Source organism: Doryrhamphus excisus, chromosome 18 (assembly GCF_030265055.1).
Source record: "Doryrhamphus excisus isolate RoL2022-K1 chromosome 18, RoL_Dexc_1.0, whole genome shotgun sequence".
Lineage (NCBI taxonomy): Eukaryota > Metazoa > Chordata > Actinopteri > Syngnathiformes > Syngnathidae > Doryrhamphus > Doryrhamphus excisus.
In genome coordinates this window covers 17,382,374-17,394,688 of record NC_080483.1, presented here as the reverse complement: position 1 = coordinate 17,394,688, position 12,315 = coordinate 17,382,374, and the positions used below count along the sequence as shown (strand labels likewise).

Sequence of the window (12,315 nt, the reverse complement as noted above, 5' to 3'; positions counted from 1 at the left end):
CTTGCACGGTTCAGCCCAATAATATATTCATGAGAGAGAGAAAACTAAAGTTGATATGAATCCACATGAATGTGCCTTTTAAGTTGTGGCTGCCAGCGGTTACTTCCTGTTAAAGCCCACTGAAGACACCCACCCTTGGAGTTTGTGTGCTGGGTCCTTAGAGAAGCCACTTCAAGGCTCTTCAGAAGTCAAAACAAGTATTTTTAAGAGGATTTGTGAATTTTACCATCTCCAGGTAAGCTAAGATGCAGTCTGGTACTGTGTGGGGAGAATAGTCTGACACGCCACCAGAAAGCCAGTGGATTAAGTACTTTGCAATATTACACAATCTTCGCCATGGTGGGTACAATATGACAACAGCGTTTAATATTCTTTGTCTATATTTAAGGCAGAGTCGTCATCTTGTTTTCCTATCCTAAAGTGTTTACTTTAACGCCAACCGGACAGGGACAGTACCACCTTGACTGGGGGCAATCAGTTTTACTTCAATAGTATCCTGAGATTCGATGTAAAACCACCCTGAAAAGCATCATTTGCAAAGACATGCTAACAAACGAGGGATAGTCCACATTGTTCGGATAAGGTGTGTTGTCTGGTGTAGCCGTGCATCCTTAAATGTTCCATGTGATCCGACACTGACGAATCTGCTAGACCAGGGGTGGGCAAACTTTTTGACTCGCGGGCCGCATTGATATAACAAAATTTCCGGGGGGGGGGGCAGACTATATATTTTACACGTAACAGTCCACCTGGTATTATTGTATCTGTAAAATTGTCATGCAATCTGCTATTATTATTTATTATTTTATATTTATATTTAAATATTTTAAAAATAATACAATATTATAATAATTAAAATAAAATTAAAATAATAATTATTATATTATTATTATGTAAAATATGCAAATATAACAATATTATTATATATAATTAATATAATAATTAGCATTAATATAATAAATATAATAATCATAATAGTTATAATAATAATATAATAATTATTATTTTAATTATTATTATTATTATGTGCTTGTGTCTCTTTTTTCAGGAGCACTTTGTAAACAACAGACCATGTCAAACAACGAAATTGATACAACCATCAAAAGGTTGGCTCAGGCCATGATGCCAGGTTGTATGTTGACTTTAAATTCAATATTTTTGAAAGATTGGGCGGGCCGTATTCAAACACTTGGCGGGCCGGATGTGGCCCCCGGGCCGTAGTTTGCCCACCCCTGTGCTAGACCAATGAGTTGGCATAGTTTACGCCGCACGTACAGTACCAGTTGAGCTGGTGAGCAAAACTTCTTACTTACACAACTGACTTTTCTATATTTTCTTCCAATAAACAGAAGACAGATGCTCTGAAAGTCCAAGCAGCCAAAAACAAAGACAAACATCTATAACATTTGACAAAGAAACCAAGTAAGATTAAAAATTCGTAACTAATTGGAAAGTGAAAATGACAGGAGCGTGAATTGTAGCTGAGGACCAGCAGGATGCGAGATAAAAAAGTACAGTAACACAAATAATACGGCAGCCTCGTCCTCAGCCTTCCACAAGCGGCTCATCCTTCAGCTTGGAGTAAATAGAATAATTACTGTCTGGTATTTCACGGTGTACTGTGAAATACTGTGAAATGACAGTGACCACAGCACAATGAAACGCTGCCCAGACGGCGACAGAACATGACTAGCACGCAGCCGCCTGAATACCAAGCATGTCCGTGTGAGTGGACGGGATTGTCAAATATATAATAAATCATAAATAATCATAAACAGCAGATTGTGCTCTTCCTTCGGCAAAATTGCGCTGAAGTGAACTTGTAACCTCCTCCACCTCGTCCATACAGCGGTTGACAGTCAGCAACAAAACCTGCTTAACGTCATCATGCCGACTACATTTTGGGCTTGAATTGGATTCAATTGACGGCAATGAACGCTTATGAATAGTAGAGGGTAGCAACACAATGCGAAAATGGCAAAATAAACTTTCCGTTCCTGTTTTCTTTTTCTGGCTATATGATTGTGTACAAGTACACGCAAATAGCAAAAACATTCCTAAAAAAGTTGTCTATATTAGCCATGCGATCATTATTGTCATATAAAGCAAAGGGACCGTGAGCTGGACCGCCCCCCCTCGACCGGGGGGACAAGGCGCTACAACGCGGTGTAAATTGGCACAGCTTGCAGACTGTGGCGGCGCCAGTTTGGCATCATTTCAGCCTGGAATGAAACTCGCATGCTTTTTTTTGTCAGCAGGTGAGCTTTGAGCTCTGCCATCCCGAAGGAAAACATGTTCTTTTTGGGACATCACGCTGCTTCTGTTTTCCCTTAAGCAGACTGCAGCCTCTCTGATTCCACCGTTTTAAAAAAGAGCAGGACTGCTGGTGATGCTGGTGCTGATGCTGGTGCTGATGCTGATGCTGGTGCTGATGCTGGTGCTGATGCTGATGCTGGTGCTGATGCTGGTGCTGATGCTGATGCTGGTGCTGGTGCTGATGCTTACAGCTATAATTACAAGACGTGAACGATCATATTCAAATCTAAATAATGACGGATGAAATGAGAGAGGGTTCAGTGTGTATGTATACATTTTGGCACGTGGATTTGGGAATCGTGTCGGCTTTTATTCCCAGCAAAGAAAGAATATTCTTCAGCAGCTAATCAGCTTTGCTTCCTCTGAACAGTGAAAGAGAAAATGATGCTCTCTCATTGTCATCCTTTCACCCCCCTCCATTAAGTGTGCTGAATCCAAAGATACTAATATTCTTACTTGATTGTGATGATGATTATTATTTTGTTTTCATATAATGGCTGATCGTGGGGGGGTTGGGGATGTGGGCCTTTATGGATGCGGCTGTGCCGTGGCTCTCGCGGGTGGGCTGGGCTTGGTGTTCTCTGGGTTCTGGATGGGCACCAGCAATTGGGTCGCAGTGCTTTTACACGGCATGTGTCGCTCTGGTGCGGTTCGTGCATGGATCACATGTCTTTATGGGGTTTGCTGATTAGCTGATCTAACTAGCTTTTTGGAGGGTGGCGGGTTGTGCTGGGGGTTCTGTGACATTGGGGATGGGTGGTCCGGTCACATTGGGGAGGGGTGGTCCGGTCCCCTGCAGAGGTCATGGTGCACTTTGGCTTCATCCTGGGGTTTCAACTAGGCGCCAGATGTCCCTCGCTCTTAGTGAATCATGTACGTATATTGAATACAGGAAGTGGACAAATTCATTAGTGATTGCTGTGATATGGAAAGGGGTTGGAATTGGATTTGCTCTGCTTCTTCCTACTCCTTTTCCGCCATATTGAATTGTGGAACTGTAAATATAAGATGTACTCCAATGTAACATTGTGTACGTGTTTGAAATAAACCAGGGTAAACTAAAGTAACGGTCCCCTGACTGCCAGGGGGGGCATAAAAATAGGAAGTAAGAGGGGAGGCCCAATGTGCAGATCCGTATTTAAACATCAGTGATTGGTGATCAGCCAGAAAAAGATCAAATAGTTTTAACATCCACAAAAGCTATGAGTTTTCCTCAACACGTTGAAGTTGATTTGCTCATGAAGTTACGACTTTTACCTGATTTTCGCCTCAGCTTTGGTGGCCGCCTGGTCGTACTGGTCAGCCGTCTGTTGGTAAGAGTCCAGGTTCTGCAGGAGGAGATATATGCAAAGAAATATAAGACAAACTATATCCAGACGTACGATGTGCAACGAACAATTCTTTCCTGACTACGTCTTTGGTGTCAGAATCCTGTGTTAATTCAAATGACCACATTTACGTGTATTTTGATATAATGGGACGTTTTTGCCACTTTGATATCGAAGTAAAGATGATAACAAAAATGCATTAGGCATCCTTGGAAATGTCACACTCCCTAAATTAGGGACCTTTGAATTCTCAGCCAACCTGAATGCCGATGGCTTTATTTCATGTGAGGAGGGTGGCATTTAAACAGCAATTACTGCACAGAAAGAGCCCATGTCACGGGGGGGGGGTCATATACAGGCCACCCCTTCGCTAGTAATCGGTGGTTACAGTGCTGAGTATACTCCATAAATGCTGAAAGAGGACGCAATAACAAGGAAAAAGTCCTTTCCTATCTAAAATAGGATTTCAAAGGCTATATTTAGCATGGACTAAAATAATACAGGTAATATTTCATCATGTATATTGGACATTGCAGCTGATCTTAACTTTTCTCTTGCGAAAAATTATTGAGAGACTCTGGGTCAGAGTCAAACATCTTCTGCTCGTTGGCGCCCCTTGAGGACGTCATCTTTATAAGCGCCATTTTTTTTTAGATCAGGCTGTGATTAAAACGAGAATGCGGTTTGTCTAAAACGCTCGCAACACAAAGCAAATCTCTCTTGCCCCCCTTTCATACACAATCTCACCGTTTGAAAGGGCTAAGTGTAGAGCTGGTGCTTTTACTTCATTATTCTCCGTACTCCAACAGACGAGGCGATAGCGGACCAAGATAATTGAAGTAAGTGAGCAGGGAAAGAGATGGGATCAACACAAACTGCTTCCGCTATCCCCTGCCCTCCATTCTTCCCACGCCCCCGAGTCGTTCTCATATCTCTTTATTCCACATCATCCACATGCTTCTCCTGATCCCAATGTCTGCTGCTGGAAAAAAATGAAGACATATTTTCCTTAATCCTGCAAGCAAGTATGAACCGCCGTGTAATAATCTGGCCTTGACTGTTGTAGAATATGGAGGACCAAAACTGCCAAAATAATAAATAAATATATAAAATATAAAAGCAAAAATAAATACAAAAATAAAAAACAAGATTCAAAAATTAAAAATAAATACAAAAATAAATGTAGAAATAAATACAAAAATAAATATATAAATAGAATTACATATCAATAAATAAATAAAAGCACTCTGCTCTCATATGTATTTATTTCATGCTGCAGACAATGTCAGCTTGAAATGCAGAAGGAAAAACTATTCAAATGAGGGGGCGGTCCTAAGTGTATATTTATCCTAAGTATATTTATTTTTGTATTTATTTCTACATTTATTTTTGTATTTATTTTTAATTTTTGAATCTTGTTTTTTATTTTTGTATTTATTTTTGCTTTTATTTATTTATTTATGTATATATATATTTTTTGTTTTTATTTCCATTTATATTAATTTTTTTGTATTTAATTTTTTTTTCATTTTTGTTTTTATTTCCACTTTTATTTATTAATTTATTTATTATTTTGGCAGTTTTGGTCCTCCATAGTAGAATGACACCACTATCGTGGTAATACTGCTCTTCAAAGAAAAGACTACTAGAAAAGGAATACTGACAATACAAAGGATGATCAATTGATTGACAGACACCCGTATAACACCTGTAATATTTCTAGCAAACACCCGTATAACACCTGGAATATTTCAACCAGACACCTGTATAACACCTGGAATATAACCTGTAATAACACCTGATAGATGAGCTGAAAACTGGGAACAATGGGATGGTGTATTTAGTACACAGAAAGGTTTTTCTTTACTTCTTAACTAATGAAATAAATGCTTCATTCATGACTGTCCTCATACTCCTCCTGGGAACTAAAACCACTCAAGTGGTCCTCTTCAAGGGTTGAAATCGAGCAGCCCCCCTACTCCCTCGGCACACACACGACTCTTTCTTTCGTCGTTGCCCCGCCCCGAGGCAAATCCACCCCCGAGCCTGCGATCTCCTCCCCAGCACGCAGCCAACCGACCACCCAAAACCCGCCGGCGACAGAGGACCTCCCGACACCACTTCACAAACGCCAAAAGCCAAATCACCTTCAAACCTCAAAGCCGTGCATCGCTTGTACTTAATGAGCAGCGATTTGCAGATCGATACTGAAACTGATACCAGATACCAGATACCAGATACCACATACCAGATACCAGATACCACATACCAGATACCAGATACCACATACCAGATACCAGATATTTAGGCTCTGAAAGGGATTCTGCAATCAAAATATCCATACTTTGATCATTCAGTCATTTGAGGAAATGTTAACGAGGAAGCAAGTCAATTGATACCAATGTTATGTAGTTGTTTATATATGTATATATAATAAATGAATACATTACACTGATGTCTTATATTCTTTATTTTATGAGTTATGCTACTATTTTTTACGTGTATTTGCACCAAGTATGAATATCGGATAGTTTTGCTGATACAAGCCAGAATTTGACTCAAAACAATAAAACCCAAAATGACTCCAAAAGCACACAGGACGCCACAGGACCGGAACGTGACTACATGGTACCGAGTTGCTACCCTTGGCGGGGGGGGGGGGGGCTTAGCTGAAACCTGAAAGGTCATGGATCTCTGGGACATCAGAAATATTTTTAAAAAGCATACCATGGGAAGTTAAACCCACGGGTACCTCACATCATTTCGGTATTCATGTGAGTCGGTCACTTGGAAAGAAAAGAAAACAGAAGAGTTGAAGCTGAAAGGAAGTTCGTCATTTGGATGGAACAAAAAGAACTCCAGTTTTGCATTTTTGAGAGGCTTTGCGTCCAAGCGGATATCGGGTTAGTAGCTAAATATTTCAAGGGCAGAGAAACAACCTGTGCTCCAGTCTGACATCAGAGGAGTGGCAACGCTATCAGTGGCGCACACACACACACCGAGCCTTCATTTGCACGGGGAGACAAAAGCCCAACGAGGAGGAACAGCGCGGGGGCACGATAACCCCCCAAAGGGGCCAAGCAATAATTTGGGGGTTGCTGGATATGAAGGGGATTAGCACGGGGAAGAGCGTGCGGCTGTAATCTAGCGTACAGGCAGGTGTGTGACTAAAACGGTGCGTTCGGGTGAGGTTTGCATGCATCTTCAGAAGACGCTCGGGCGGCTGTGGATGGAGATGAGCCGATGTCAGGATGACGAGGGCGGGGCTGTTTCACGCTCTTCACATGGACGAAGGCAGATTAATTTTTTACAGCGGCAGCAGCCGACAAAAGAAGGAAAGAGAGGATTAAAAGAGAAGTGAGGCTTGTTTACAGAGTCGCAGGGTCGTCGCCACGGGAAGACATGTTGCACCTTTTACAGATTAGGGCGACTTCCACAAATACGCTCCGGCGGGGGATCGTGTTGCTACGTTTTGGGGGTGTTTGATTCCTGGGGTGTCAATTAGCGAGGAAGCCTGGATGTATTGGGGAGACACTGATTGGTCGCCGTGACAATTACTACTAAAGGAATAATTAGTACACACGCGGCACAGTAAACAGGAATATAAGTACTCGTTTGCGGTCATCTTTTACCTACAAACCAACAAAGACGCTACCGTCATTCATCCCTGTGGGACACCGCAGTGTGTCTGTGTCCATCTACTCATTCACACACACACACACACACACACACACACACACACACTGTAAAGGGGGCGTTACATACGTGTTCCTATGTTTTGGCTGTGTACAAAAACGTGTAAAATGGCAAGACACAGATGTGACCCCCACGGCTTTTCAAACAGTAGACAGCACGCAAAGCCCGTAGGAAGAAAATTGCCGTGCAAATAATTTTCTGCATGCACGCAGAAAAATCTTGCATGCAGCCAGGTTGCAAGGGTGGGGGGGGGGGGGCGTGCACAAGTTAAAAGTACGTTGTGTACGTGGGCTCTTCCCGTGGCGGCCGATGTGCTCCTTCAGGTTCTGCCCCACCCTCCATGGATGCACGGCAGCCGAGCGTCTATTAATGCACCTTACCCGACCACCGTGGGCGGCTCTTCCTGCGTACGTTGTGGTTCTCCCGGGTACGATAGCGGCGGTAGGTGGCGTAGGAAGTCAGTACCCCCATCTTGTAATCAAAGTGAGTGGGCTGCACAAGCGTGGTACGATGCCCACACACACGTGAAGCGCGCTTAGCACGCATGAGTTGCACGCTAGCTAAAAGCTAAACACATATGTTAAGATGGAACTCCCGCTTAACGATTAACGCCAAGTTAATTAAGGGGAATATTATTATTATTATAATTATTATTATATTATATTATATTATTATTATTATTATTATATTATTATTATTATATTATATTATATTATTATTATTATATTATATTATTATTATTATATTATATTATATTATATTATATTATTATTATTATATTATAATAATTATTATAATATTAATATAATATTAATTATTATTATAAATAATATTATTATTATATTATTATTATATTATATTATTATTATTATTATATTATAATAATTATTATAATATTAATTATTATTATAAATAATATTATTATTATTTTGCTATTTTGCTGTACATATGTATGCATTGAATGTGGTACAGTACATCACATTTCAACTTATAGGTGGCCATCCTTTTTAGCCAAATGGAAATTATGAGCAGCATTAAGTGAGTGAAGAACACAGAGAGGTGGGGAGAGGCGGGGCAAGGTGGGGAGAGGCAGCAAGGGCGGCAAAGAAGACCTGGATGAATGAAGCGCTGGATTGGAAAGAAAAGGGGAAGAGAAGGGAAGAGAAGGAGATAGATAGATAGAATAGATAGATAGATAGATGGCTGCTTAATGCACAGTCCTTTTTATCTCTGGCATTCAGTCCTTCTCTTTCTTTCTTACTCCCTCATCCGCATGCAGGTCAGCTGCGAGTCGGGGGGGGGGGGGGGGGGTGGAAAGAAACGTCTAGGAAAGGGGATGGTGCCAGCAAATGCAGAAAGATAGAGCATCCTCCACTCTTCTGCCAATCATTCTCGCCCGTCAAGCACTGCAGGTTGCATGGGGGGGGGAGATGGGGGGGGGGGGGCTTCCATTTAACTTGAATGTGTAGAAGGTTTTTCTTCGTGGCCTAAAGGAGGCTAGTGCCAGGGACCAGATAAGGTCCGCTGTCCACCTGATGAGTCCTGCCGGAGGGAGGGACGAACAGATGGGAGTGTGGTGGTGGTTGGGGGGGGGGGGGTCACAATTAAATATGGCAGAAAGGATCCAGAATTGAAGCAACTTATCTTATTCTTAAAATAAAAGAATAATTTGTGGTCAAAGCACAATTGGTAAAATTACTTCATTTTTTTTTTTTGCAATAACAATAATACTAATAACACTAAAATGTACTAGTATTATAGTATTACGTGTGCTAGTCACCTTCTTTGTCCACCATGTTCTGTGCGTTCTTGTCACCACTTTTCTTTCTATTTTTATTTCTTTTGACTTGACCTGCGCTGATTTGCGCCTCCCACATCTTTTCCTTTCCTGCGGTTCCCATCCATCACTAAGAGCATCAAACCATGCACCGGTCCCAACCTTGCAGCTCGGTCTTAACAAATGGAAGCGCCATGATTAAAACCACTGTGGCTCCTACTCTGGCTTTTACCGGGTGCAAAATATGAATGACGCATTAGTGTTGAGGTAAAAGGACACAGGTCATAATTTTTTAAAAGCACACAGCAAAGCATGCCTTTTATTTTTTATGCCATCTCGTGAAAATACTTCAGGGTCACCGGCAAAGGGACATAACAAAAACAGCAGATTTGATTAGGCTGCCAGGCTCTCCCAGACGCTGCGGTGAAATTCCGCCAAAGTGTCTGTCAGCATGGAATCAAGACTTGTTTGGCCGCTGAAACTTTCCGTTGATTTTCATTCGTACACCGATACGTAGGCCTGACATGTCCAGGGGCTAAAGCCGGTCTTGTGTCTATGTGAGGTTTGACCCCCCAGGGAGTGTGAAGAATGTTGTCTTGATACTCCTGAGATGGGAGGACATCTTCCCTACCCTACCATGCTCTACCAGCTCAACGTTTCATACAGCCATGGTCTGGCTCTTATACTACACACTAGTTTTTTTAATGGACCATCTATTGACAGTTTGTACAGTTTAAAAATAAAACATTTGAATGATTTTGTATAAACATCTTGACCGCTTCCAGGTACACGTAGCCCTGAACGGCCACATATTGGAAGTAAGATGAACAACATGTATTGTCATACATGTGTTAAACTAGAGTTCCAACAAAAGAAATAGAGTTAATGCAGAGAAAACAGACGTGGACTTGATTCCAACAATGATGATTTCCCCTGAGAGGTAAAAGGAAGCACCTTGTAACCAGAAATGAAAGACAGAGGAGGCCACTAGCTGAGGAGGAATGGATGGAATGGAAGCGAGGGATGTATATTTCTTACCTTCTTTTCCAGTATCTCTAGTTGATCTTTGTAGAAGCTGGAAATGCTGGCCAATTCTTGTTCTTTCCTCTCCAGTTGTCTGGCCTTTGAACAAAAGCAGGGCCAAGACAAAAGGGTAAGAACCTGAATCCTTGAATAATAAGCTGAGACGGGTAAATGTTTACTAATTTCACACTCCAAAAATAACAACACCAAATGTAACATTTGAATACTAAATGGCTAAAATGACACAATACAATGTATTGTGTCTTCTATATTATTCACTATTCACTATTCACAGGTAAAGCCGAGGTCATAATCGGCTGTACCACTTTTTGGCGTTCCCCCAATCACTGCGATTTAGTTTTGTTCCTGGTGGCCATCAAGGAGTAAAACCTGGACCAGGCCTAAGAGCCCATACCACCGGTTATGACCTTGGCTTCGAATGACGATACACAATGTATTATGTCTTTAAAATCCCTCTTCCCTCCTAAATTACGGTGAAAATCCAACTATTTTGCATGTTTCAGAAAATACTCTCTACTCTCAAACTACCACAAGTTATACATACATATCATGTTTTACGTCCTAAAAGTGCAGTACTATACTTGCCAGTTTTTTTCTTACAAATACAACTTTCTGAGCTACTACACCATGAGTATAAATATAGCATATCTAAGACGTCTACCATCACAATATTGATCCTACAGCTGTCCCAAAATGAAATAAGAAATAAGAGTAAATATGCGCATTTATTAAATGTTACACAACTTACAAAACTAGCGGCTTGGCATGTAGCGGCGGCAGCAAAAGGCGGCGGCGTGATGTTGGCGTAAAGATGAGATGAAATGCTTTAACGTGGTCGCCGAGCCCAGCTTTGACAGGCAGCAAGATGGCTGAGGAAGGAGCCATGTTTTAGGCCCGGCATAGCAAGCATGCAAGCAGAGCAAGATAGAGTCATTACTGTTCTCCATGAAACACGACCGGGAGTCGGACTGGAGACACAAGCGTGCATGCACGGGGATGTTTTAATCAGTCTGTGTCGGCTTTCGATATGGAGCTACAACATCGAGGAAGAACATTCATTCGGGATGGCTGCATGCAACACACAAACTACGGCTGTTAGAAGAAATGGCAGAACGTCAGCACTAAGGAATATATTCATATTTACCATCTGGACTATAGTTATGAATTTGACCTATCTTCTGTACTTATTTATGTTACATGGTTGAAAATGTCTTCATTTGATCCCAGTTAGTCAGGAGTGTGTGACTTTAATGGCACACAAGCTGAGAATCAGGGCTCTACATTAAAAACCAAAATGACTTGCCCATAGGGAATCCTTAAGGTGAGAACTACTTGCCCGAACTTGCCCCATGTAAAATGAAAAGACTGCCATAATGATATCATGTAATTTTTTATGGCATCACATGAGAATCTCAAATAAATAAAATAATATAATAAATACTACCTTACACATGGTAGTCGTAGTAAGCAGTGATATTTATAAGTTGTGCACCACAATGAAACATTATTGAATAGACACATTTGTGTACTAGTAAAGTGTTTTTGATACAGAAAAAAATGCTCAATGGTCAAACAATAATTTGTGAAGCAAAGGTGAGAAAAACACAGAGAAATGGAAGCGCTAGATTTTGTATCTTGTGCAAAATCAGCACTTGGTATTGGATCTAATGGGTGGTGTTTCATTGTGACCACTTCAAATTGTCACAGCAATGTGATTCACTCACCTGTGCCATCATTTGATTTGCTAACCGCTAATAAAATACTTGTTTAGGAGGCACTGCTTCATCACTTTTTGCTGTTTCCTTCAGAATTAGACCATGTTGGCAGCGACGCCATGACGGATGTTTTCATAGTCAAACGATCGCTGATTGGTTGATCACGAACAACGGGTGTGGGTAAAACGCGGACTGTGGATTACGGACCACGGTCTAAATCAGGGGTCGGCAACCTTTATTATGAAAAGAGCCATTTCACCCCCTTGCTCACTAAAGAAAAATAGCCTGGAGCCGCAAAACATAGTATGTTTAAAACAACATTGGAGGGAATTTGGGGCTATCAAAGTAGTTCAGATAAGAAAAAAAACAAGTTGGAGTACTCTTGCTAGTATTATATTAAATATAAACTTACATAAATATATGTGTAAATTACTGTAAA

The 12,315-nt window shown here is 41.2% G+C and overlaps 1 protein-coding gene across 4 annotated transcripts in view; it reads right to left on the bottom strand.

Moving 5' to 3' along the window:
• Positions 1-12,315, bottom strand: part of chchd6b (coiled-coil-helix-coiled-coil-helix domain containing 6b) — a 45,802-nt gene that overhangs the window by 20,607 nt on the left and 12,880 nt on the right. For 3 of the 4 annotated variants that reach the window (XM_058054595.1, XM_058054596.1, XM_058054599.1), the window contains 3 exons: positions 10,156-10,239; positions 3,574-3,644; positions 1,032-2,507 (listed from right to left, as the gene is read on the bottom strand). In XM_058054595.1, coding sequence (XP_057910578.1) covers positions 2,252-2,507; positions 3,574-3,644; positions 10,156-10,239 — 411 coding nt within the window. In that variant the 3' untranslated portion in view covers positions 1,032-2,251. Of the gene's footprint in view, positions 1-1,031; positions 2,508-3,573; positions 3,645-10,155; positions 10,240-12,315 lie in introns of those variants that run through there. The other variant, XM_058054598.1, reaches the window with a different exon arrangement.